This window comes from Salvelinus alpinus, chromosome 8 (genome assembly GCF_045679555.1).
Source record: "Salvelinus alpinus chromosome 8, SLU_Salpinus.1, whole genome shotgun sequence".
In the NCBI taxonomy this organism is placed as follows: Eukaryota; Metazoa; Chordata; class Actinopteri; order Salmoniformes; family Salmonidae; genus Salvelinus; species Salvelinus alpinus.
The window spans coordinates 63,293,071-63,320,729 of record NC_092093.1 but is presented as its reverse complement, the minus strand read 5'-3'; the positions used below and the strand labels follow the sequence as shown (position 1 = coordinate 63,320,729).

The window sequence follows — 27,659 nt, the reverse complement described above, 5'->3', positions numbered from 1 at the left end:
GATTGGCTACTACAATGTGCTCCACAAGACAATGAAATGGTACAAGACATTTTTCTATCATTTCATTGACATTGCTGTGGTGAATTCCTTCATCCTCCAGAAGGAAATGGCTAAGAGCTGTGGACAGCCCCACATCTCACAGCTAGCCTCCCGAGAACTGCTCATCCAGGAGCTTGCTTGCTACAGCAAATCTACTGCAGCACCTTCTGTCCCCTCTGCTCCAACCAGTGCTGTTCACCTGCCCAGATTCATCTCTGCAGGCATGAATGTGCCTCAGGGCAAAAAGGGCACAGTGGGGAGGCGTCGTTGTGCCCTTTGTCACAGGAAATGCCCCATCACCTGCACCACTTGTTCAGTAACCCAGAAAGAGACTGCTATTGGGCATGGCATCAGCAGCACAATATTGTGTAGAGGACTGAGGGACTTCACAATATTGTATATTATACATTGAATGTGTGTAAATAGTTACCCTTGTTATTTTACATTTTTTCAAATATATATATATATATATATGTTTTTTTTTTGTTGGGGGGGGGGGGGGGGGGGGGTGTTAGAATAGCATTTTAGTATTTTGTATATAGTCATTTACTTCAAAATGTATCACTGTACCAATCTGGCCACTTGGGTACATTTGGGCAACTTGTGAGGGACACCTGGGTGACTACATCCTATACATGTATACATATACATCCTACATCCTCAATATTTCCACAATTTTCCTACGTCATGATGCCATCTATTTTGTGAAGTGCACCAGTCCCTCCTGCAGCAAAGCACCCCCACAACACGATGCTGCCACCCCCATGCTTCACGGTTGGGATGGTGTTCTTCGGCTTGCAAGTCTCCCCTTTTTTTTTTTTTTTTCCTCCAAACATAACGATGGTCATTATGGCCAAACAGTTCTATTTTTGTTCCATAAAACCAAAGAACATTTCTCCAAAAAGTACAATCTTTGTCCCCATGTGCAGTTGCAAACCTTAGTCTGGCATTTTTATGTCGGTTTTGAGGCAGTGGCTTCTTCCTTGCTGAGCAGTCTTTCAGGTTATGTAGATATAGGACTCGTTTTACTGTGGATATAGATACTTTTGTACCCGTTTCCTCCAGCATCTTCACAAGGTCCTTTTGCTGTTGTTCTGTGATTGATTTGCACTTTTCGCACCAAAGTACCTTCATCTCTAGGAGACAGAACACGTCTCCTTCCTGAGCGGTATGACGGCTGTGTGGTCCCATGGTGTTTATACTTGCGTACTATTGTTTGTACAGATGAACGTGGTACCTTTAGACGTTTGGAAATTTCTCCCAAGGATGAACCAGACTTGTGATTTCTTTTGATTTTCTCATGATGTAAAGCAAAGAGGTACTGAGTTTGAAGGTAGGCCTTGAAATATATCCACAGGTACACCTCCAATTGACTCAAATGATGTCAATTAGCCTATCAGAAGCTTCTAAAGCCATGATAATTTTCTGGAATTTTCCAAGCTGTTTAAAGGCACAGTCAACTTAGTGTATGTAAACTTCTGACCCACTGGAATTGTGATAGTGAATTATAAGTGAAATAATCTGTTTACAAACAATCGTTGGAAAAATTACTTGTGTCATGCACAAAGTAGATGTCCTAACCGACTTGCCAAAACTATAGTTTGTTAACAAGAAATTTGTGGAGTGGTTTAAAAAACGAGTTTTAATGACTCCAACCTAAGTGTTTGTAAACTTCTGACTTCAACTGTACTACAGCACTATGCAGGCCATTTAAGATATGCTTGAATAATATGGAAGCTGAATGTGAGTGGTTCTCTGGGGCTACCTTTCCAGGTCAGGTCAGTGTTCCTGTGTGGTTGCAAGTGAAGTCTGGGAGCTAGTGGTGCTCTGGCTCTCAGGCCCAGAGTTAATTAAGAGAGAGGAGAGAAGAGTAGCCCCCCACACGACTGCCAGCTGGAGCCAGCTTCAGATTAGACTCCCAGAGAGAGGAGGGCTGGGGTCACACAAACTGAAAGACATGCACATTTACACATACTTCAGAAGACACTGTCAAGGCCTACTCAGTATACATGTGCCCCCACACACACACACACAGTAGGGGACGGACAGACGGACACGTAGGCAGGCATTCTCTTGATCATCAACTCCCTTCCCTTTGGGCTGATAAAGTCACAGCCTTATGTAAGGGGTCATAAACATATAATCATTAGTGAACTCCAGCCCCCAATTCAGCTTCACAGAGCCAACGTATGTCCTGCCCCGGGCCAAGTTCAAGCTAATTGGGCAGAGATGAACGGAGAGTTAAACTAAATAGACGGCTAGACAGAGAATATCAAGGGAAAAGCCACTTCTCTAGCGGTTTCTCATTTTGGTAGCTAAGCCATGGGACCCAGACAGAATTGGCCAAAAGCACTAGCACAGCCATTCTTTGGTAAGCTGCTCATTTTACTGGTTGTCTGCTTAGCTGAGTGATCGAAACTAGCTAGCCAGGCTCATCAGTGCTGTCCTGACCAGAGACAAACATGTTCAGGAAAAATAACTTATTAAAACACTAAAAACCAACTGAACTAGTGAAAGTATGCAAATTGTTTATTCTTTATATCCCTTCCATGTTAGCCACGCTGATACGCATGTAGGAGACCTTCCATGTTAGCCACGCTGATACGTATGTAGGAGACCTTCCATGTTAGCCACGCTGATACGTATGTAGGAGACCATCCATGTTAGCCACGCTTATACGCATGTAGGAGACCTTCCATGTTAGCCACGCTGATACGCATGTAGGAGACCTTCCATGTTAGCCACGCTGATACGCATGTAGGAGACCTTCCATGTTAGCCACGCTGATACGTATGTAGGAGACCTTCCATGTTAGCCACGCTGATACGTATGTAGGAGACCATCCATGTTAGCCACGCTTATACGCATGTAGGAGACCTTCCATGTTAGCCACGCTGATACGCATGTAGGAGACCTTCCATGTTAGCCACGCTGATACGCATGTAGGAGACCTTCCATGTTAGCCACGCTGATACGTATGTAGGAGACCATCCATGTTAGCCACGCTGATACGCATGTAGGAGACCTTCCATGTTAGCCACGCTGATACGCATGTAGGAGACCTTCCATGTTAGCCACGCTGATACGTATGTAGGAGACCTTCCATGTTAGCCACGCTGATACGTATGTAGGAGACCTTCCATGTTAGCCACGCTGATACGTATGTAGGAGACCTTCCATGTTAGCCACGCTGATACGCATGTAGGAGACCTTCCATGTTAGCCACGCTGATACGCATGTAGGAGACCTTCCATGTTAGCCACGCTGATACGTATGTAGGAGACCTTCCATGTTAGCCACGCTGATACGCATGTAGGAGACCTTCCATGTTAGCCACGCTGATACGCATGTAGGAGACCTTCCATGTTAGCCACGCTGATACGCATGTAGGAGACCTTCCATGTTAGCCACGCTGATACGTATGTAGGAGACCTTCCATGTTAGCCACGCTGATACGTATGTAGGAGACCTTCCATGTTAGCCACGCTGATACGCATGTAGGAGACCTTCCATGTTAGCCACGCTGATACGCATGTAGGAGACCTTCCATGTCAGCCACGCTGATACGTATGTAGGAGACTTTCCATGTTAGCCACGCTGATACGCATGTAGGAGACCTTCCATGTTAGCCACGCTGATACGTATGTAGGAGACCTTCCATGTTAGCCACGCTGATACGTATGTAGGAGACCTTCCATGTCAGCCACGCTGATACGTATGTAGGAGACTTTCCATGTTAGCCACGCTGATACGCATGTAGGAGACCTTCCATGTTAGCCACGCTGATACGCATGTAGAAGACCTTCCATGTTAGCCACGCTGATACGTATGTAGGAGACCTTCCATGTTAGCCACGCTGATACGTATGTAGAAGACCTTCCATGTTAGCCACGCTGATACGTATGTAGGAGACCTTCCATGTTAGCCACGCTGATAAGTATGTAGAAGACCTTCCATGTTAGCCACGCTGATACGTATGAGACCATCGGGCATGAAACAGGGGCGGCAGGTAGCCTAGTGGTTAGAGCGTTGGGCCAGTAACTGAAAGATTGCTGGATCGAATCCCAGAGCTGACAAGGTAAAAATCTGTAATTCTGCCCCTGAACAAGGCAGTTAACGCACTGTTCCCCAGTAGGGGGTCATTGTAAATAAAAATGTGTTCTTAACTCGCTTGCCCAGTTAAAAGTTAAATAAAAACAGACCTAAGTGGACTACACATGGAGTGATTGTATGTGTGTGTGTGTAAGTAAAACTACCCATTCTGTGGTCCAAAGAGAAGTGGAGTTTCTCTGAGTTAAAGGAAACACAGAAGGCTCCCTACACCAAGCCCCGTTCAGCATGTGCATGTTCCTCTCCCAGGACTAATCAAGGGGCTTTACCAGTATGTGCAGCACTTGTTTCCTCTATGGGGCAGTCAAAAAGCAACACACACTATGAGTTTGTCATATATAATACTTAATGCCTTCAGAAAGTATTCACACCTCATGATTTATTCCACATTTTGTTGTGTTACAGACTGAATTCAAAATGTATTAAATAACCCCCCCCCCCCCTATACACAATACCCCATAATGACAAGGTGAAAACATGCTAGCAAAATTGTAACTAGGCCACTCAGGAACATTCAAGGTCGCCTTGGAAGGCAACTCCAATGTTGATTTAGCCTTGAATTTTAGGTTATTGTCCTGCTGAAATGTGAATTTGTCTCCCAGTCTGAAAGCAGACAACCAGCTTTTCCCGGTGCATAGCTCTATTCGTTAATTATCATAAAAAAACGATGTAGTCCTTGCCGATGACAAACATACCCATAACATGATGCAGCCACGACCATGCTTGAAAATATGAAGAGTGGTACTCAGTGATGTGTTGTGTTTGCCCCAAGCAACATTTTCAGCAGTTTTACAAAAAGTATGCATTTTTTTAAATATTTTTTATTCTGTACAGGCTTCCTTCCTTCTTTTCACTTTGTCAATTAGGTTAGTATTGTGGAGTAACTACAATGTTGTTGATCCATCCTCAGTTCTCCTATCAAAGCCATTAAAGGACACTATCATTGTAATGACTGGGTGTATTGACACACCATCCAAAGTGTAATAACTTCACCATGCTCAAAAGAATATTCAATGTCTTTTTCCCCCCTTTTTAAAATCTATCAATAGGTGCCCTACCTTACGAGGCATTTGAAAACCTCCCTGGTCTTTATGGTTGAATCTGTTTGAAATTCACTGCTCAACTGAGGGACCTTACTGATAGTTGTATGTGTGGGGTAGAGATGAGGTAATCATTCAAAAATCATGTTACACCTTATTATTGCACACCGAGTACACAACTTATGTGACTTAAGCAAATTTACTCCTGAACTTATTTAGGCTTGCCATAACAAAAGGGTTGAATATTTATTGACTCAAGACATTTCAGCTTTTCATTTTCTATTAATTTGTTTTTAAAAAATTAAAAAAACATGATTCCATTTTGACATTATGGGGTATTGTATGTAGGACATTGAAGAAAAAACCCCATCTACATTTAATCAATTTAGGCTGTAAGACAAAACATGGACAAAGTCCAGGGGTGTGAATAATTTCTGAAGGCACTGTATAGCCCGAATCAGGGAAGCCTTTCGACCAGTTTGGGAAATTCCACCCACTCACGTAGACTTTCCCACCAACCAATCCACTTCCTGTTCCAGAGGCAGGACTTCTTCCACACCCCACTCTACCTTTAAATGGCCTCATATGAAGAGAATCAGTGGCAGCCTGACAAACCTACCTGTCAGTATCAGTTCAGTTATTTCTTACCTTTTCTATGGATGTTTGCTGTTTTTTATGTTCCTTTTTTAAAATGTTTTAGGATCAGTCTAAAACTTTGCACATACACTGCTACCATATAGTGGCCAAAATTTAAATTGCACCTGGGCTGGAATAATACATTATGGCCTTTCTCTTACATTTCAAAGATGATTGTACAAAAAAAACACAGTTTTTTCTTTGTATTAACTTTTACCAGATCTAATGTGATATATTCTCCTACATTCATTTCACATTTCCACAAAACTTCAAAGTGTTTCCTTTCAAATGATATCAAGAATATGCATATCCTTGCTCAGGTCCTGAGCTACAGGCAGATAGATTTGGGTATGTCACTTTAGGCAAAAATGGGAAAAAAAAGGGTTCAAACCTTAAGAGGTTTTTAAGTACCTTACTGTGGTTGACTTCAATTAAAATGATCAAAAAGAAACAAAAATAGCTTCATAGCAAAGAGCAAACTGAAAACTAGCTGTTTTTGGCAGAGAGGTTTGGAACATTTTCTTATTGACCTATTAACCCTTTACACTCGTACCCATATACAAGTTCAAAAATGGCAGATTTGGGCATTGATAAGCTCCTAAATTGGAGCACAGTGGCTGTACAGTAACATGCCATAAACGACATCAGAGCTCAGGCTCTGCGCTTCACAGCGCTGTATGAGTTGACTGACAGTTGTTTTTTGTTGTCTTGGTGAGGAAATGCTGTAAATTAAGAGAACTCAATGTAATTTGAAAGATGAGATGTTGAGGATTATAATAAATACAGCTTTGATGTCATACAAGTAAGCCAAACACCCGTGGGTCCAAATGTGACCTTCACATTTCCACATCATAAAACTCATGTCATATACAGGGTCAACGTTTATAATCACTATGTTTGATGTACACTACAAGATGACATTGCGTCATACCCTGGGTTTTCCGGAACAGAACAAGCCCGTTTGTCTATTGTGAAGAAGATTTGGTGCGGAACACACCTGAATGCACTCATGACTCCTTACTATGCGCACCAAAATTACAATCTGTTTCTTAAGCCCATACCAACAACAAACCAACCTTCAATACAGTCCTTTGCCTACCAACCTTATCAGATTTTACAACCAGAGAGAGTACTGCACTCTACAGCTACTGAAAAACAACTCTAGACTCCAGCTTATTGGAATGGATCATTTAAATATTCCGCCATATTGGTGGATCCATGTAAAATCATATGGAATTTAGAACCATGTGTTTCTAGGCTATATAAAGTATACTCAGAAAACGATATCTTTGGATGCCATCTATACAAGGAATCCGATGGAATCTAGTTCACAGAGAGCGCCTGCTAATTGTGTATATAGTAGACTGCTCTATCAGGGAGGGAAAATAATTCACTTTCCTCCCATCAGTCTGCCCTTTATAACTGTTAAAATGTCTTTAAGTCATCTTTTATCATTTAGCCTATATAGAATCACATCTAAATTCTGAGGAAGTGATTTCCAAAGATAGGGCACTGGCAGCCTTGTCTATGTGCTTGTTCACAAGAATCATCCTAAGCCTGGCGCAGGGCAGATTCACTAATCTCTATATACACGGCACAATCTCTTATTGCCCAGTTGTTTGCCATTTGGGGTGACTTATGGAATCTGACTAGCTCAGGCCTGCATGCAAGCAGTAGCCTACTCCTAAATGTTTCAAGATGATGCCGATAGAAATGTCCAATATAGAGCAGCTGACACAATTGACTATTCTCCATAGCAAAGTTCAATTTTTATTTTATCTCAACAATATAGCCCATTTTTGTCTGAATGTTCTGTAACACTGCACCCTCCTAAATAAGCACATGTTGCTTATTGAAGCCATATCTCACAATGACCCAATTCCTTTTCTTATGACAGAGGGCATACCGAGAGAGACCACGCCCCTCCCCCTCTTGATCGTGGGAAGCCAGGTATTGGGTAGAGGGTGTCACCCACTTTCTCCGTCTCGTTCACACATGCACCTGATATGCTACTGTCTGTGGTCTGTCAGAACGCCCTGAATGGGAAATCCAACACCAAGCTCAGAGGACAAAACGCTAATATGAACACTAGGACATGTAGGAATGCTAAACGCATAAATATCTGACCAAACAAGACAGTAGCAGCATTCAACAGGAGTGGGCTATATACAATTATAAACTGGTTCAAGCCCTGAATGCTGATTGGAAAGCCGTGGTATATTGAAAACCATGGTATATCAGACCGTATACCACGGGTATAACAAAATATTTATTTCTACTGTTCCAATTATGTTGGTAACCAGTTTATAATAGCAATAAGGCACCTCGGCGGCTTGTGGTATATGGCTAATATACCACGGCTAAGGGCTGTATATAGGCACTCTGCATTGCGTTGTGTTTAAGAAGGTTTGTATTGCTTCATTAACAGCTGATCTTCATAACTAACGCTGGGGCCAGCTGTGAGTGGAAAACCAAGCTCTGAGCCTGTTCTAAAAGCCATGAAATATGTTTGACTGAAAAGCATTTGTGACTTGGTATGCTACAATACTTTGTAATGGTCAAAATTCATACAATTTCCTACTTAAATGTTTCAAATAAAGTCTGAACTTAACAATATGAAAATTCAACTAGGAAGTTCTAAAATATTCACAAAACAGAAAGCTCAATTTGTGAAAGGTTTCAGGCAAGTAAGCATCCGCCGTTGGCTATGCAAGTGGATAAATGATAAAAGTGGTTCAAACAAACTCAGAAATCCGTTGGTACTCAAGTGTGAGAGGCTGGTTTCATTTGGAAATTACAAAACTTACTTGTGGATGCTCAGGTTGACTTTCCCACGGAATTACCCATAAGCTTCTCTGAGACCATGGACATGAGCATTTATGAGGCAAAGTTCAAACAAAGTTGGACAATCACAAAGATCCATATAAGTCCCACTGCTGTGACACAGTGGATTTACAAGTGTGTGAAACAGAAACTGTCTCCTATATACCAGTGTTAATATATGGATACTGGAACGAAAAAGCAAAGTTTGTGTGATATGTTCAGCTAGACTACTTAACAACAGATATGAGAGTTCTCCCCTGACGCAGGATAGAACCTGACCCGAATGTGACTTGCCTAGTTAAATAAAGCTCTCCATCTATACAGTTCGAACTGTTCTGTGGTTCCATCTCCCTGGTGTACGGGCGCGTGACAGTTGGGTTTGCGAGTCTACAAAGATGTCATTCAGTGGGAAACAATCTACTACTGTTACAAATCCATACTGAAAAGGAAGTATAAGTAACAGGGAATTTTTCAAATGAAAAAGAGCTGGAGAATGACATGTTAAAGGCGATTATGTTACAGTTCTTCCGCGTAAGTCAGCAAAACACCCCCGAGGAAAAAGTGCTCATTTATTTGTGCTTTTAATTAACTTATGTTTTCGCCATAAACCTCTTACTTTGTAGTTGACCGAGCCCCCAACCGTCCTCTCCACCTCTATAGAAGTGCCTGGCATCCCCCACATCACTATAACAACCGGGGGAGTAATGCACTACAATGACCCCCCTATTTTCTTCGTTGACGTTACAGAAACAAGCCAATGCTAGAACACAAACGAATTTGATCAATATTGACTGAATGACACATTTAAATCCTAAAAATAAAAATAGTTAACCAGTTTGATGTAAGCCATATATATATATATATATATATTTACAATAGAACAATTGATATTGCATTGAACTGCAAGTTGGTCACATTTGCTTACCCTTCTCATAGTCGAGTTGTTCTGTGCCACCGATATTTCTCATCAACAGAGTAGCAGCTGTTTTTGTTGATTAGTTAGCCATCCTCGGTCAACGCTTTACTAAAATGGTTAGTTAGCAAGCTAGCTACTTAAGTCCAAAGGTCTGCTGGGTCCTGCAATCGATGATTACACACGAAAACATGTCGGAAGTAGCAGGCTACTGCTGCTGGTTAAACTGTCTTGCAAGATCTCGAGACAAATGGCTAACTTCGCTCATTGCAACATGAAACAGTAGGCTAACATTAGTTAGCCAACTAGGAAGTTCTAAAATATTCACAAAACAGAAAGCTCAATTTGTGAAAGGTTTCAGGCAAGTAAGCATCCGCCGTTGGCTATGCAAGTGGATAAATGATAAAAGTGGTTCAAACAAACTCAGAAATCCGTTGGTACTCAAGTGTGAGAGGCTGGTCGATTCTTTGGAGCTCGAGCTGTCGTTACTGGGGGGCATCAGTGCACTTGTTGCAGTGATTGCTTGGGGGCGGAGTTTGCGTTCCACATTTACTCAAAGGACGTTTTGCACTGATTATTTTGTGGTCTGACCACAAGAGGCCCTCACCGCCGAGAGCCAAGTTAAACGGAACGTGAACACTGCAGTAAAGTACGCCCATAGCAGGTTGCGCTCCATTGAGGAAAAACAGCCGTGTATTATATATATAAGTGCTAGCGTCGTTGGACGTCATTTCTGCCACCAACATTTGGAATGCCTTTTTAAAAAGTACAGGATCTTCCAGTTTGTGGTATTGCGAAACTCATCCAGTTTTCTAATCATTCCCGCACCCAGGAAGTCATTACACCAGCTGATACAGCCTATTGGCACACATTGATTTCTGAATATTGTAGCCAGCATATTACATTGTACACAGGAGTAGTAAATTGAAGACAGTCAATGGGATTTTACATTGTATATTATGGTATTGAAATCAAACAAGATACACTTGTCACATGAAATCTGTCATAGATTGGTGAGTTATCAGAGGAGATATGATCTTATAATAGGCTATATCAGCTGTAGCATCAAAATATTACGAAAACGTAATTTATATTCATATTTGATTAAAACATGTTTTATTACTGTAGGCTATTACATTCATCTATAACAGGTGGTAATAATTTTCCACGTAACATTCCATGAGCAAGTTCACTGAGTCATGTGGGCCTAATCTGCACCGAAGAGCAGGAACCCAGAGAAGGTTGTATCATCATCTTCATCAGCAAACAGTCCATTAAAGAGCTCTCCTCCAGCCACCTGCAGCCACACTTTGTCCCCCTTCTCCAGGTGCAGGACAGCCCCACCTGCTGCCTGGTCCTCACTGCTCGTGTAGTTATCCATGGTGTGGATAACTACTCACTGCTCGTGTAGTTATCCTTCAACCCGTTTCTCACTAATGCTACTTTTACATTACGGGAGAACACGGTGATGTGGTAGGTGAAGTAGTAGGCCCCAGCCAGAGCGCAGGTGAACCGTCCGGTCTGTGCGTCGTAATGGTTCTGTCTGTTGTAGATCACTTTGTCGAACCTGATCGGCGTGTTTGCCGGTGGGAGTTTGGTGTATTCGGTTAAACCGACTGAGAATGCACTTTTTGGGATGAGGGATGTACCCCCTTCTCCCCCTTGTCCCCTGTCTCGCCGCCTGATTCCCTTGCTCTCCGTCTCAATGTTGCCTTTGAACCCTGGGGGGCCGAGGTCTCCCTTCGGACCTGGTCGTCCTGGGGGTACCAAGGGCCCTTGGATGCCTCGCTCCCCCTGGAACCCGATCTCCCCCTTCTGGCCTTCAGGTCCCAGAGGCCCCAAATCCCTTTTTGGCCCTGGGGTCCTGGTAACCTGATCTCCTTGAGGCCCATGTGCCCTGAGACTCCTTGGGGCCCCATCTTCCCCGGTGGCCCCTTCTCTCCATTCTCACCCCATTTTCCCTTTATTCCTGCCAGGCCAGCCGTACCTGCAGATTCAAGGATAATATAATTATGTTAATACTGCTTGTTAGAGAAAGCCAGTGGTGATAACTGTTATAAAATCAAATACAGTCTCACCCAGCTCCCCTTCTCTTCTTTGGGGCCACTCTGTCCTGTTGGTCCATTGATGCTGATTTCCCCTTTAATTAATAAAATGACCAAGAACTTTCAAAAATTTATCAGCATGGGACCAGAAAGGCTGATTTCAATTGAGACTTATCTAACAGAGGAGGATGTGCCATTGTCTTACCTCGGTCTCCCTTGTCACCTCTGAACCCGTCTCGTCCATCTCGGCCTGGCATTCCGTTGTGGCCTGGGTCTCCTGGTATTCCTGGGTATCCACTAACACATCAGTTCTTCTTGAATTCTTCATGTGCTATGCACCTCACAGCCAGCAGGAGGAGCAAGAGAGCGACTCTGAGTCTAACCCCCATCATGGGCCCTCAAGGGCCAATGCTTCAAAGACTTCCAATTGAGTATTCTCAGCACTAGATGCACAAGACAGAAGAGTGGGTTAATGCAGCGCAATGCATTATGTCCAATGCACACCCACACACTCGCACACATATACATGCACAGACACACACATGCATATGAACTGAGCGGTGGAGACAGCTGAATGTTTGGAGAGCCAAGACACCAAAGAAGGCCACACAAATTTTACCAAGGACTGAAAAGCTAGTGAAATCACCAAGCCAGCCGCCTCATTGGTTCGACAAGGATAACGGCTATTTTAGGTTACTTATTCTGTCTGTCCAGCCCTCACCGTTCCATATCACCTGTCCCCTTCTAGAACGTTCCCCATTCTCTGGATTTGTAATGACTAGCTTGGACTGTGCTGGGAGTACAGTATCTATCACCATAGGGATGTTAGCAAGGCAACAAAATGGTGGTGTTCCGTATTGCTTCCCTGTAGCAATACATGCAGGATTTCAATGCTGACCTGTGGTTATTACATCTGCACAGTCATTTGAGTGGCTGTCTAGCTCCTCTTGAATGAGGTCATCAAACGAAAATGTGCAGGGAGTATCAGGGATAAAGAGCAAGATTAATATCGGATGCCTAATTTGTCCTAATGGATTTCATTTTTAATGTCAAAGTAGGATAAAACATCCCTTAGCTAGCGCCTGAAATCATTAGCAACAGAACACAATAGTAGGGACACTCCGGATGGGGAGATGTTACCTCGTGTGTTTATCTTCTATATCTGAAACATCAATAGAACAATGTTGTTAAAATTTTTGCCCCCATAAATTAGACCATTGCCATAAACTCTGACCTTTCCAGCTAGTGTTCTAGAACCTTTACATCCGTCCCTACCCCCATCGGAATGCCTAGGAAGAGTGATTGTTTTAAACAACATTCTCTTATCTTCACAGATAGCATTCCTTAGAAGTCTGGTATACTTTCCTGATGCTGGAAATCCATTGGGATATATATTAGAAAACCAAAGATCTAAATGTCCAAGAGCAATGACTTTAGTATATTTCACAGATCAGAAAAATAATACGATTCCAGAATCAGTTTTCACCTATTTATTATGTTTTCTACACACAATGATTCAGATATAAACATATTTGTTTATGTAAACATGACAAATTACATTGAAGGGGAAAAAAACACATTCAAGCAATATCAGGCCTGGAACAAAATGATCCTAGTGTCACTTTCATACTGTGGGTCTTTAACAATCATGGGATTGGCTGAAACACACATGGACAGTGGGCACATACAAGTACATTACATCAATTATACATAAGTAATAAATGCACAGCACAGAATGTTAGTACAAAAACAGAACTGAATTTAGGTCTATGAATTCCTCTGCATTAGGGTGGGAAGCATCTCTTATACAAGGCATAGTTTATGGTCTCTTTACTATATTAACCAGGCACAATGTGATGGTCATTTGGTTACAGAAGTTACTGCAAAGTCTTCACATATTGACACAAGACATCCGAGGCATCATCGTTCACTGAGTTCCATTCGGTTACACATTAAACTTTTCATGAGGTATAGCAAACCCTCCCAAATGACTATACAATGACTCAGACACATCTACTGTACATACAAACAAAGAGTTAATTAAAATGTGTAACATGCTATAACGTTGTCATGCTGTAATATTTGTTAGAAGTGTAAAATACTATTTGCTTGTTTTGTAGAGGGATGACTTCAATCTTGGGTTCTCTGTACCGACTGAATTACGAAGACTTCATCCACTGAAGGGAATGGCTAGCAGGACTATATGGATGGAGAGAGTGGGACCATTTGGATGGCGAGAGTGGGACCATATGGATGGAGAGAGTGGGACCATATGGATGGAGAGAGTGGGACCATATGGATGGAGAGCAGGGGTGGGGGAAGCAGAAAGCACTGAGGTCTATAGAATTGTGGTTGGGGTATAAGGAGCACTCTGTTTGGGTTGAGGATGAACAGTAAAAGCGTGTGTGTGCGTGTGATTTGCTAGTGCTTCTGGGGAAGGGGGAAAAGTGGTTGGGTCATATCATGAGGTTCCAGGGGTGCGATGGAGCTTTCTTCTGGAGTACACAGCCATGCTGAGGGAGCGGCTGGCAGCTGGCTGAGCGGCTGGCTGGTGTCTCTACATGATCTGGCGGTGCGATCCGTAGCCTGTCATGCCGGACTGAGAGGCCCCGCGGTTGCTTCCCATCTGCAGACCAATCAGACTCTGGCCTTGACGAAGCTGGTCCTCAGAGAACTCCCGCCGGTAACCCTGGGCTTTCCTACACAGACCACGACAGACAGGACAGTTGAGACATAGAACAACACTCACACAACATTAAGATACCACTGCCACAGAGTTTTCCAAGTAAGGGGTCGTGGCCATTCCATTACCTGTGGAACCAGTCGCGGTCGCCACGGTAATGTCCGTCGTCCTTGGTGAGGGCGACACTACCTAGGGCCATCAGGGTTCTCTGCACCGCGGCCATGTCCTTCCCTGTAACCATAGCAACAGTCCTCACAAACACTGGACCACACCCAGACAGCAAAGAACAGGCAAACAGGTTCCAAATAAAACAAACTTTAAACACAGCTACCCTTTGAGTCATATGTCAAAAAGTATTTTAAATGTCTCCATGGAGTATCACCTATATAGTGGACTATAAATAGCCTGGGTACCAGTCTGTTTAGCTATCATTCCACTTCCTGCCACTCTGTGTCATATGACACGGAGTACAATGAGTGGAATGTTAGCAGAAACAGACTGGTTCCCAGACTATACAGGTTCTTGTAAATGTAATGTGAGTATTGAAGGTACTGTACAGGCAGAAAGAGCTCAGCAGAGACAAGACTGTGAGAGTCCCCGTTATTGGACATGCATGTCAATGTCACATGGATGTATGGAGACATGATATGTGTCAGTGAACGTGCAGCCCACCTTCCCACAGGTCCACGGTCTGGAAGATGTCTGTGGTGATGACTCCGTAGACCTCTGCAGCCTGCAGGAACTGGGAGATCTTCTCCATCTGCTTAAAGGCCATCTGGGTCTCCAGAATCTTCTTGATGGGCTCCTTACCACGCGGGTACAGGCTATTGATGAGCCTACACAGAATCTACAGGGAGGAGGAGAGAACGGGGGAGTAAGAGGAATACAGATACATGGATAAAGAAGATAAGTAGAGAGGGAGAAAGGAAGAGATTCGTCAATGAAAAGAGGGAGAGAGAAACAAAGAAACACAGCAGAGGTAAGCATAAATTGCTCTCATTGTTAGCTTGTATAAGCGATCGTCCTCTATCAATGACTGCAGTCCAGTCAATCTTATTGAGCTTGTTCATTGTCATGCAGACTCACTGTTCCATCCATCAGCCAGGTCTGGAAGTTCTGTCTGCCTGGCTGTGGTCTCTCCAGGTTCCCCCCACACTGAGCTACGATCCAGTCCACCAGCCGGGCCTCCAAGTCTAGATTATACTTCAGCTCTATCTTCTCCTGCACCTCCTTGCTCAGCCCGTAACTGGGTCCCCTGTTAGCCATTGCTCCTCCTGTCCTGCTCACCCAGACAGACAGACAGACAGACAGACAGACAGACGGACGGACAAGTAGTCTGCAGCTCTGCTGACCAACACCCTGGAACAGTTTCAGCACTGGCAGCCTGCACCTGCTATACAAAAACAATACATCATGTAGAAAACTGAACATTGTCAAGCAATATAATGTTTGTATTAAAGTCCAGTTATTGACATCAGAGCCATAAATAATGCATAGGCTTCATAGTAGTCACTTTTTTCATTCTGAGCCAGCATTTCTTAATTGTCTTAATTTAAAAAAACATTTGAGTCATTTAAAAGACACTCTTATCCAGACCGACTTACAGGATAAATTAGGTTTAGTGCCTTGCTCAATGAAAGGCTTTTCACCTAATCGGCTCGGGATTCGAACTTTTCGGTTATTGGCCCAACGCGTTTAACCATTAGTCTACCTGTCGTGGTTTTTCTATCATAAACTACATCACCTGTTGTTTTCCTAATTTCACGTCCTTTCCTCACACTCTATCCTCGGCTTTCTCCCCAATGGCATCTGTGTCCCTTACAGGACAGGCACCAGGCGCATCCCCAGAGAACCAGAGCTCTTGCCGGAATGGGTGTGGTCCTTGGCACCCGTCCTGCATAGGGACACGCACATTCTAATGAGGTAGCCTAGACTGTGTGCGCGCTGGGCATAAAATCGAAAAGCAATCGCATTGCATTGAGTATGTAGGCAACATTTTTCACAATAAAACTGATTTAGAAATTAGGAAGGCAGATTATATATTTTAGTCATGCAAATTTTCGTAATAGCCCCTTTGAAATTGAATAAACTACCAGTGACGTTTAATTATTAATCCACAAATATATATTTTGAAACGAACGTTTCATGCTCTGAATAAATAATGATTTTGAGGAATAAAAGCTCTGGGCACACTTACTATAAAGAAGAGGAGAGATATTTTGTCCGGTAGCTATCGCGCCGTTAATTCCGCTGAGCTGGTCGGGGCAGAGGATGCTGAACTGCTGAAGCATCCATTAAGCGGTGACGCGTGCGTGGGGCGAGGCTGGACTCAGTGTTCGGGAGTTGCAAACCACTGGTTTTATATGTGCGGGCGCCACGAGGAGGCTCCCTCGAGATGTCTCATACAGAATGAGACAGGACAGCAGAAACAAGAGGATGTGGACAGCAAGGCAAGGCGAGTCCCTCGGCCCCAGCCAGCTAAGGCGGGTCCCCGGCCCCAGCTAAGGCAGGGCTGGTCCCCCTCCCCCAGCCCAGCTAAGGATGGGTGATTTCCAAAAGGTACATGACATAAAGTGTTCACTTCTCATTGTTGATGTATTTGGCCTAACTACTCTCATATGTAGTATTTTATTAGGATCCTCACTAGTTGCTGCTACAACAATACACCTGATGGAGCACAGAATCAATATTTACAGAACAAGAGAAACAAAATATTTTCACCTTTACATCTATCTTAAATGTTTCTGCAGATTTGGAAGGCACTGAACAGCCTGTTAGTGGCTGTTGCCTCTCAGTTTCAATAATGAGAGCCATTGCTCTGCTTTAATTGGGTTACAGTTACAGAAGTGGACACCAGATAGATCTGGAAAGAGAGGCTGGGTGCGGTGTGCTCTACAGTACTGATATGACAACATGCATCACAGACTGGAAAAAGTCTCCAGACAACATTGAAATACAGGAAATAGAGATTCATGCTTTTCTAGAACGTCTAAATATCAGAAAAGCTGTTGAACATATCATTGAAATACTACTGTACCCTTTGACTGTCAGGCTAAAATAACTTCAGTAGTATTCTCACCATCACTGTATCTGTGTGTATGCATTTCTAGCCCTTGTCTCTACATATTAGTCAGTTACTCAGTGATCTATATTAAACATAACCCAGGCAGGATTTTTTTACTCCCTGATGCATGCATAGGTTTGAGTGATGTCACCCGGTTGGTGTTGTGATGCGGAGGTGACTGATTGCATATATTCTGCCTGCCTAAGAGTGAAAGGTCAGAGCAGCAGTTAGGGGATCAGAGAGAGTTACTGCTTCTGCTGCAGCAGGACTGGCCTTCTGCCCCATTGAACACAGTCCAATGACCAACAACATGCTAATCAACAGCCCATTGGCTCCAACAGGGCCAGGCGTTTCCTTACACCAAACCAATGGGATGTATATTATGAAAATAAATTAAACAAGGCAATCTTTGGTGGTTAGTTGAACATTCTATGGGGCCTCTGGGATGTGGTGCTCATAGTATTAACCTTTATTTGAAGTTTCCTCTTAACTTGAACGTTTTTCTTTTGCTATTTTGAGATAGTGTGATGCTCAGTCCTAACGAAAAGACTATGTCACAGTGCTTCTGCATAGGAGGCAGTTTGACGGAGCTTGTCGTTCGTGTGGATTGTATTAACTCAATAACACCTCATATATCCGCATGCATAGTAACAGACAAGACCTGCACTCCACTCTGGTGTGCAGAGGCTTTATTGGCCCAACAGGGTGAGACGTGGTAGAAAGGCACAGGAAAACTATTGGGGTCTGGCAAAAGGACCAGCATGTTCTGTCAAACAAACAGCAGCAGCATTAGCAGTGGCAGCATGGCCCATAGAAGGCTTGACCAAAACAACACTGCACAGAGTAAACTGGAACTAGTAAAAGTCACACTCCCTCCCCAAGGCACACATCAAGGACCTGGCTGAGGTTTATGACAGACAAGCTCCTCGTTCCATCAGTTTGTACTTTCGGTGATCCTCGTTTCTCTCCTTCTCTTTGTAACGGCATAATTGGGATAAACTGACCAGGGGCAGACTAGGAGGAAGGGTAAGGGGAGAGTGGGAGAGCTGGGATAAAGGGATCTTATATGGCTGGAAGGTAGGAGCAGCTCCAATGCGGGGGATTTCCAACTCACCCCCCCTTCCCTTCCCTAACCCTTCCACCGACTCAAACGAGCGTGGTCAGCTTGTCTATGAGGTCGTCAATGGTGTAGACCATGAGCTTGATGTCGTCCTTCTCGGCCATACGGTGCTGACCGTGGCGGCGGAGGATGACGTCCACGTCTGGGCTGAGGACGCGCTGGGCCACTTGCATGGAGATGTGCCAGGGCGCGTCGTCGTCCTTCAGGCCGTGGATGAGCCTCACGGGGCAGGTGATGGGGATGGGGCTCTGGAGGACACAGTGGTTCTCCGCCTCCTTCAGGAAGTCCATTGTGAACGTGTAGGCGCCCTCCTCTCTGTGCTTGCTGGGCATCGTCAGCACGCCCTTCTCTTCAATCTCCTTACGCACCTGTGGTGAAATGGGATGAAATATATTTTAAATCTAAAAATGAATTGACATTCACACAGATGATTCAATTTCAATTAACGACACCCCTGAATTGCCTGAATAGAAATGGAATTAACATTCGTTCATGTCATTCATAGTAATCCAGAGGTTATTTCATGATGTCCTCTCTCACCTCTAGAGACATTGACTTGAAGGCTGTGACGACATGGTCTGCTGCCGTGGAGATCCCCACCAGAGCTGCAGTCTTCTCCGGCCTGGCGATAGCTGCCAACAGCATGAGCCAGCCGCCCATACTGGACCCCACCATGATCTAAACAGAGACCATGGGGAAAGACATGATTACATTAAAGATGCCTAGACCTAAGATAGGGAGCAATGGTACATAGATATACCAATAGTTTTGATATGGATTGCTTCGCTTGTCTCCTTGTCTCCTCTCTTCCATTTGAACTGACTCTGCAGAGAAGCACCATGTGTGACAGTATCTAGCAATCGCTACTATGGACAGAAGAACTGCAGTTTGTAAACACAAATGTGATTCTAACCACTAATTGTAACCACAACATATAGTCCTAACCTTGACTGTAAATCATCATCACAGGCACATTGGGACTAATATCAGCCATTGGTGACTCTGGCCCTGCTAATGGTGTCATTCCCTAGCTGTGTGTCTGATTAATGACTAGGACAGCATTGAATCCTGGCATGGAGGCTATGATACTATCATAATGATTGAATGGTGTGAACTTTACATGGTGGTGAGATGCTATTACATTTGTGTGACACAGTGCCCCCTTGTGGAAACATGTGTCACTAAAAACACCACAGCAGAGTCAAATACAGCGTATACAGTGCTTTCAGAAATATTCAGACGCCCTGACCTTTTCCACATTACATTACAGCCTTATTCTAAAATAGATCAAATCAAATGAAGTTCTCATTAATCTACACACAATACCACATAATGAAAAAGTAAAAAAAGGTTTTTAGACATTTTTGCATTATTTACATAAGTATTCAGACCCTTTGCTATGGGATTCAAAATTGAGCTCATGTGCATTCTGTTTCCATTGATCATCCTTGAGATATTTCTACAACTTGACTGGAGTCCACCTGTGGTAAATTCAATTGATTGGACATGATTTGGAAAGGCACACACCGGTCTATAGAAGCTCCCACAGTTGACAGTGCATGTCAGAGCAAAAACCAAGCCATGAGTTGAAAGCAATTGTCTACCTGGGGAAGGGTACCAAAAAATGTCTGCAGCAATGAAGGTCCACAAGAACACAGTGGCCTCCATCATTCTTAAATGGAATACGTTTGGAACCACCAAGACTCTTCCTAGAGCTGACCGCCCGGCCAAAATGAGCAACCGGGGGAGAAGGGCCTTGGTCAGCGAGGTGACCAAGAACCCAATGGTCAATCTGACAGAGCTCTAGAGTTCCTATGTGGAGATGGGAGAACCTTCCAGAAGGACAACCATCTCTGCAGAACTCCACCAAATCAGGCCTTAGGGTAGAGTGGCCAGACGGAAGCCACTCAGTAAAAGACACATGACAGCCCGCTTGGAGTTTGCCAAAAGGCACCTAAAGGACTCTCAGACCATGAGAAACAAGATTCTCTGGTCTGATGAAACCAAGATTGAACTCTGGAGGAAACCTGGCACCATCCCTATGGTGAAGCATGGTGGTGGCAGCATCGTGCTGTGAGGATGTTTTTCAGCAGCAGTGACTGGGAGACTAGTCAGAAACAAGGGATAGATGAACGGTGCAAAGTACTGAGAGATCCTTGATGAAAATCTGCTCCAGAGAGCTCAGGACCTCAGACTGGGGGCTAAAATATACCTTCCAACAGAACAACGACCCTAAGCACACAGCCAAGACCATGCAGGAGTGGCTTCGGGACAAGTCTCTGAATGCCCTCGAGTAGCCAGCCTGAGCCTGGACTTGAACCCGATCGAACATCTCAGCGACGCTCCCCATCCAACCTGACAGAGCTTGAGAGGATCTGCAGAGAAGAATGGGAGAAACTCTCCAAATACAAGTGTGCCATGCTTGTAGCGTCACACCCAAAAAGACTTGAGGCTGTAATCACTGCCAAAGGTGCTTCAACAAAGTACTGAGTAAAGGGTCTGAATACTTATGTAAGTGTGATATCATTTTTAATACATTTGCTAAAATTTCCAAAAACCTGTTTTTGCTTTGTCATTATGGGGTGTTCTGTGTAGATTGTTTTTTTCCCTCATCAATTTAATCCATCTTAGAATAAGGCTGTAACGTAACAAAATGTGGAGGAAAAAACCCTTTCCAAATGCACATAGAGTTCGGCCAGGTTTTAGAATGGCTGCCATGTTAGCGCCTTTATTATCTGAATTTTGATGGTGTAACAATACGAGAGCGCCTCCGACAGTTCCCTATTAAATAACCCGCTGTAAACAAGCTAAACGGAGCGGCGAATTTAACAAATGTTTTTATTGATTAGTATTCGGGATAATGTACTGTGTTGTCAACAAATTGCATTTCTGCTTTCACTGGACATCTTCATAGGTTTTGAAAACTTTCCCCAAAAAATAGCAGAACGTGGAAGCATCAATTATGTGCCTGTCTTGGACCATTCAGAGAGAATGGCTCCCTCTCTCTCACCCACTTTTTTTTACAGATTCTAACTGAAATATTACACCACAAATGTAATAACTATTATGGAGGGTAAAACTGACAAAACATATTTTTAAATATCAATGTCATTGAAAGGAACGTTCTATACCTGGGTTATAACGGGACGGTCTATAACTGGGTTATAACGGGACGGTCTATACCTGGGTTATAACGGGACGGTCTATAACTGGGTTATAACGGGACGGTCTATACCTGGGTTATAACGGGACGGTCTATACCTGGGTTATAACGGGACGGTCTATAACTGGGTTATAACGGGACGTCTATAACTGGGTTATAACGGGACGGTCTATAACTGGGTTATAACGGGACGGTCTATACCTGGGTTATAACGGGACGGTCTATAACTGGGTTATAACGGGACGGTCTATACCTGGGTTATAACGGGACGGTCTATAACTGGGTTATAACGGGACGGTCTATACCTGGGTTATAACGGGACGGTCTATAACTGGGTTATAACGGGACGGTCTATACCTGGGTTATAACGGGACGGTCTATACCTGGGTTATAACGGGACGGTCTATACCTGGGTTATAACGGGACGGTCTATACCTGGGTTATAACGGGACGGTCTATAACTGGGTTATAACGGGACGGTCTATACCTGGGTTATAACGGGACGGTCTATAACTGGGTTATAACGGGACGGTCTATACCTGGGTTATAACGGGACGGTCTATAACGGGACGGTCTATAACTGGGTTATAACGGGACGGTCTATACCTGGGTTATAACGGGACGGTCTATAACTGGGTTATAACGGGACGGTCTATAACTGGGTTATAACGGGACGGTCTATACCTGGGTTATAACGGGACGGTCTATAACTGGGTTATAACGGGACGGTCTATACCTGGGTTATAACGGGACGGTCTATACCTGGGTTATAACGGGACGGTCTATAACTGGGTTATAACGGGACGGTCTATACCTGGGTTATAACGGGACGGTCTATACCTGGGTTATAACGGGACGGTCTATAACTGGGTTATAACGGGACGGTCTATAACTGGGTTATAACGGGACGGTCTATACCTGGGTTATAACGGGACGGTCTATAACTGGGTTATAACGGGACGGTCTATAACTGGGTTATAACGGGACGGTCTATACCTGGGTTATAACGGGACGGTCTATAACTGGGTTATAACGGGACGGTCTATAACTGGGTTATAACGGGACGGTCTATCACTGGGTTATAACGGGACGGTCTATACCTGGGTTATAACGGGACGGTCTATAACTGGGTTATAACGGGACGGTCTATACCTGGGTTATAACGGGACGGTCTATAACTGGGTTATAACGGGACGGTCTATACCTGGGTTATAACGGGACGGTCTATAACTGGGTTATAACGGGACGGTCTATACCTGGGTTATAACGGGATGGTCTATAACTGGGTTATAACGGGACGGTCTATAACTGGGTTATAACGGGACGGTCTATACCTGGGTTATAACGGGACGGTCTATACCTGGGTTATAACGGGACGGTCTATAACTGGGTTATAACCGGACGGTCTATAACTGGGTTATAACGGGACGGTCTATAACTGGGTTATAACGGGACGGTCTATAACTGGGTTATAACGGGACGGTCTATACCTGGGTTATAACGGGACGGTCTATAACTGGGTTATAACGGGACGGTCTATAACTGGGTTATAACGGGACGGTCTATACCTGGGTTATAACGGGACGGTCTATACCTGGGTTATAACGGGACGGTCTATAACTGGGTTATAACGGGACGGTCTATAACTGGGTTATAACGGGACGGTCTATACCTGGGTTATAACGGGACGGTCTATAACTGGGTTATAACGGGACGGTCTATAACTGGGTTATAACGGGACGGTCTATACCTGGGTTATAACGGGACGGTCTATAACTGGGTTATAACGGGACGGTCTATACCTGGGTTATAACGGGACGGTCTATACCTGGGTTATAACGGGACGGTCTATACCTGGGTTATAACGGGACGGTCTATACCTGGGTTATAACGGGACGGTCTATAACTGGGTTATAACGGGACGGTCTATACCTGGGTTATAACGGGACGGTCTATAACTGGGTTATAACGGGACGGTCTATACCTGGGTTATAACGGGACGGTCTATAACGGGACGGTCTATAACTGGGTTATAACGGGACGGTCTATACCTGGGTTATAACGGGACGGTCTATAACTGGGTTATAACGGGACGGTCTATAACTGGGTTATAACGGGACGGTCTATACCTGGGTTATAACGGGACGGTCTATAACTGGGTTATAACGGGACGGTCTATACCTGGGTTATAACGGGACGGTCTATACCTGGGTTATAACGGGACGGTCTATAACTGGGTTATAACGGGACGGTCTATAACTGGGTTATAACGGGACGGTCTATACCTGGGTTATAACGGGACGGTCTATAACTGGGTTATAACGGGACGGTCTATAACTGGGTTATAACGGGACGGTCTATACCTGGGTTATAACGGGACGGTCTATAACTGGGTTATAACGGGACGGTCTATAACTGGGTTATAACGGGACGGTCTATCACTGGGTTATAACGGGACGGTCTATACCTGGGTTATAACGGGACGGTCTATAACTGGGTTATAACGGGACGGTCTATACCTGGGTTATAACGGGACGGTCTATAACTGGGTTATAATGGGACGGTCTATACCTGGGTTATAACGGGACGGTCTATAACTGGGTTATAACGGGACGGTCTATACCTGGGTTATAACGGGATGGTCTATAACTGGGTTATAACGGGACGGTCTATAACTGGGTTATAACGGGACGGTCTATACCTGGGTTATAACGGGACGGTCTATACCTGGGTTATAACGGGACGGTCTATAACTGGGTTATAACCGGACGGTCTATAACTGGGTTATAACGGGACGGTCTATAACTGGGTTATAACGGGACGGTCTATAACTGGGTTATAACGGGACGGTCTATACCTGGGTTATAACGGGACGGTCTATAACTGGGTTATAACGGGACGGTCTATAACTGGGTTATAACGGGACGGTCTATACCTGGGTTATAACGGGACGGTCTATACCTGGGTTATAACGGGACGGTCTATAACTGGGTTATAACGGGACGGTCTATAACTGGGTTATAAAGTCAAACTATTATTTTAGCTCTTAAACACATACATGAAAAATGTCCCAAAAATCCAATCAAATACCAATTGGAATCACAATAAATACATAAATACATGCATATGGATATGAGAGTTATCTAAAGGCTAGTTTAGATATGATTCTAGATCCACCAGTGGAGAGTTAGTTCACCTGTGGACCCTCTGCTAGTTCATCCAACACAAAGAGAACGTCTTTCTTCCAGGTGCCAATAGTCCCGTCAGTGAACACCCCCTCTGATAAGCCATGGCCAGTGTAGTCAAACCTGGGGAAACACAAACACAACATGAGGACCACAGTTAGAAATACAATTAAACATCTGACAAAATCTGTACTATGCTAGCATATAATTCAAACAGAGTACAGAATCTATTTGAGTAACATATGTTAGAGGGTGGTCTATTTGCATAACATACCTAACATATAGGCTAGGGAGTCTATTCAGGTAATGAACCTCATTTGTATGGCCTTAGGGTCTTAAATTACATTTGCATGGCCTTAAGGAGACCATGTAATGTACAGTACCTTAGGTATGAATGTCCTAGTGACCTGCAGAACTCCTCCAGGGCCTCAGCTTTCAGGCCGTTCATGTTGGATCCATACCCAGGCAGGAAGACCACACCTGGACTCTTCCCCTTTACCCTGCGGTAGGCCAGCTTGGGGAGCTCTGGCCTTGTCACATACTGCACATTGGACTTCTGTCTCACCCCTGTAGGACACACACACGTCGATTGACTATGACATTTATAAACAGTTATTTAATGCAAAAGATGAGAATGGGGTGTGTCTTGTAAAAATGTAGGTTTTATATGGGTGATTCATGCAATACTCTTGAAAGATAAAATCAACATGAAGTCAAGGCAAGGAATGATCAGCTATGGCATTCTTATGGAATATTTTTAAAATAGAACTGGGCCAGTGCTGTGGGGCAAGGCTTTGTTGACATCATAACCAGTGAGTCAACCCGACTGAACAGAGACAGATATGGAGTAGCCTATGATGCAATGCAGGTAGAAGCTTTTGTAACTTTCCTCAATACAAGAAAGAGAACATTAGAATACCATTACCACCAAGAACATTAAAACTAAATGGTTTGATAAAAGCTATACTTAATTTACCAGCATTGGCATTAATTGTATGGTCTAAAAACTAGGCTACCCTGCGTTTTAAAACTGGAAAACTGTGCCCTGCAAACACGCTCATGTTGAATAATCCGTTTTTCTGTTGTGCGTGCGCCTTACCAAATCTCAACAACATATGAACAGTCCGGTATAGCGCCGCTCGGAAGATTATTCCTACCACCACTGTGCGAGATCTTAGAATACGCGCAGATGCTGCGCAGTTTATATGCGCACGAGCTAACCAATACATTCAGATGACGGGTCCTGTCTCTGCCACTCCCCCCACCTGTACCTTTTAATGCCGCGTTCAAAACAACTGGAAACATCTGACTTTCGAGCCAACAAACAACTGGGACCTCGAAAACAACGACCTCCAACTGGGAAAAATATTTTGAACAGTCATCCAACTTTGAATTCCAACTCGGTAACTCGGGCCTCTTTCTAGAGCTCCAACGTTCCAAGCTGAACATCACTGATGTAATGATTTGACCTCGTATTTTTCCGAGTTCCCAGTTGTTTTGAACGCGGCATAATCCCGTAGCCTATACATTTTCCAGTGAAATCGTTACATTTTGAACTGCAGTATCATACTCACCTCCCAAAGTCTTTGGCAAGATAGTGTTGACTCCTCCATTCTTCAAAATGTGAAAAAGTCCGTTGCGGCAGGACCTCAGCACGACGGCTGCCATATTTCTGGCTTCCCCACCCACTGAGAACATATCGCGAGAAGAACAAATGTTGCCAGACGGAACGTTATTCTTTTACAACGGGGGTCCCTAATCAAATCAAATTGTAATTGTCACATTCACCGAATACAACAGGTGCAGACCTTACAGTGAATGCTTACTTACAAACCCTTAACCAACAATGTAGTTTGAAGAAAAATAAGTGTTAAGTAAAAAAGAGATAAGTAAAACATAAAATTAACAAACAGTTAAAGAGAAGCAGTAAAATAACAGTAGCCAGGCTATATACAAGGGGTATAAGTACAGAGTCAATGTGCAGGGGCACAGGTTAATTGAGGTAATTGAGGTAATATGTACATTAATGCTTTATCTTGGCCAGGTCGCAGTTGCAAATGAGAACTTGTTCTCAACTAGCCTACCTGGTTAAATAAAGGTGAAATAAAAAATAAAAAAATGTATGTAGAGTTAAAGTGACTATGCATAGATAACAATCAGAGAGTAGCAGCAGCCTAAAAGAGGGAAGGGGGACAATGCAAATAGTCTTGGTAGCCATTTGATTAGCTGTTCAGGAGTCTTATGGCTTGGGGGTAGAAGCTGTTAAGAAACCTTTTGGACCTAGACTTGGCGCTCCGGTACCACTTGCCGTGCGGTAGCAGAGAGAACAATCTATGACTAGGTCGGCTGGAGTCTTTGACAATTTTTAGGGCCTTCCTCTGACACCGCCTGTGTGTGTTGTACATGCACCCTGGGTTAATTTCCCTGTTTTAAGGACATCTCCCAATCTCTCTGTTATGTGGCAAACCTTCATCTCTGGGTCTTTGTGTTTGGTATAAGAGCTTGAGATAGGCTATTGCATCTGTCCATAAATCCACAATAGCCTACAATTTATAATTCAGGAAAATTACATCTAAATGTAGAATGTACAGGATGCCATCCAAGTCCACGAGGAGACCTGTATGTGCTGGTAGGCAAATGATTCAATGAAGCCTTTCATGAATGTCATATGCAATAAAAACGTCCAATGACGGTAATCTTTAAACAAGGCATAGATCTGGAGAGAGACATATTCAAATTTATTGAACAGACAGAGACAGATCTGCCTGAAGTCACACAGTTCGTCACAAAACAGGGAACACGTTTATTTCAACAAGGGAAACAAAAGTCTGTTGTGTA

At 43.8% G+C, this 27,659-nt stretch overlaps 4 protein-coding genes across 10 annotated transcripts in view; all 4 read right to left on the bottom strand.

The window, feature by feature from the left end:
• spata13 (spermatogenesis associated 13) overlaps positions 1–10,128 on the bottom strand; it is a 43,257-nt gene extending 33,129 nt beyond the window's left edge. For 2 of the 5 annotated variants that reach the window (XM_071414530.1, XM_071414532.1), the window contains exon 1: positions 9,574–10,127. In XM_071414530.1, coding sequence (XP_071270631.1) covers positions 9,574–9,582 — 9 coding nt within the window. In that variant the 5' untranslated portion in view covers positions 9,583–10,127. Of the gene's footprint in view, positions 1–9,573 lie in introns of all 5 variants that reach the window. The other 3 variants (XM_071414531.1, XM_071414528.1, XM_071414529.1) reach the window with 3 other exon arrangements.
• A 640-nt stretch (positions 10,129–10,768) lies between these two features.
• On the bottom strand, positions 10,769–11,998 carry c1qtnf9 (C1q and TNF related 9). The gene is given in 5 exon segments (XM_071412355.1): positions 10,769–10,975; positions 10,978–11,420; positions 11,423–11,556; positions 11,647–11,701; positions 11,812–11,998. Coding segments are annotated over 5 exon segments (1,026 nt in total).
• A 1,083-nt stretch (positions 11,999–13,081) lies between these two features.
• Positions 13,082–17,862, bottom strand: tagln3b (transgelin 3b). 3 transcript variants are annotated; one of them, XM_071414524.1, is made up of 5 exons: positions 16,487–17,862; positions 15,376–15,682; positions 14,962–15,136; positions 14,418–14,550; positions 13,082–14,305 (listed from the first exon to the last, which is right to left on the bottom strand). In XM_071414524.1, exons 2-5 carry the CDS (start codon positions 15,553–15,555, stop codon positions 14,164–14,166), a joined length of 630 nt encoding a protein of 209 aa, XP_071270625.1. In that variant the 5' UTR covers positions 15,556–15,682; positions 16,487–17,862; the 3' UTR covers positions 13,082–14,163. The 3 variants fall into 3 exon arrangements, with proteins under 3 accessions (XP_071270625.1, XP_071270627.1, XP_071270626.1); XM_071414526.1 differs by having other exon boundaries at positions 14,418–14,520; XM_071414525.1 differs by lacking the exon at positions 16,487–17,862 and adding an exon at positions 15,894–16,001.
• Positions 17,863–17,996: 134 nt separating this feature from the next.
• abhd10b (abhydrolase domain containing 10, depalmitoylase b) lies at positions 17,997–26,550 on the bottom strand. The gene is made up of 5 exons (XM_071414523.1): positions 26,396–26,550; positions 25,205–25,388; positions 24,833–24,944; positions 19,014–19,151; positions 17,997–18,841 (listed from the first exon to the last, which is right to left on the bottom strand). The coding sequence occupies exons 1-5, from the start codon at positions 26,517–26,519 to the stop codon at positions 18,500–18,502; spliced, it is 900 nt and encodes a 299-aa protein (XP_071270624.1). The 5' UTR covers positions 26,520–26,550; the 3' UTR covers positions 17,997–18,499.
• Between the last annotated feature and the right edge of the window lie 1,109 nt (positions 26,551–27,659).

Coding starts and splice junctions, on each gene's coding strand:
- tagln3b (XM_071414524.1), bottom strand. CDS start 15,555: ATGGCTAACAGGGGACCCAGTTACGGGCTGAGCAAGGAGGTGCAGGAG. Junction 15,137..15,375: donor CCTGGCTGATGGATGGAACA/GTGAGTCTGCAT, acceptor TCCTCCCTGTAG/ATTCTGTGTAGGCTCATCAA. Junction 14,551..14,961: donor GACCGTGGACCTGTGGGAAG/GTGGGCTGCACG, acceptor GGTGTGGTCCAG/TGTTTGTGAGGACTGTTGCT.
- abhd10b (XM_071414523.1), bottom strand. CDS start 26,519: ATGTTCTCAGTGGGTGGGGAAGCCAGAAATATGGCAGCCGTCGTGCTG. Junction 19,152..24,832: donor AACTAGCAGAGGGTCCACAG/GTGAACTAACTC, acceptor GTCTCTGTTTAG/ATCATGGTGGGGTCCAGTAT. Junction 18,842..19,013: donor TCAAGTCAATGTCTCTAGAG/GTGAGAGAGGAC, acceptor ATTTCACCACAG/GTGCGTAAGGAGATTGAAGA.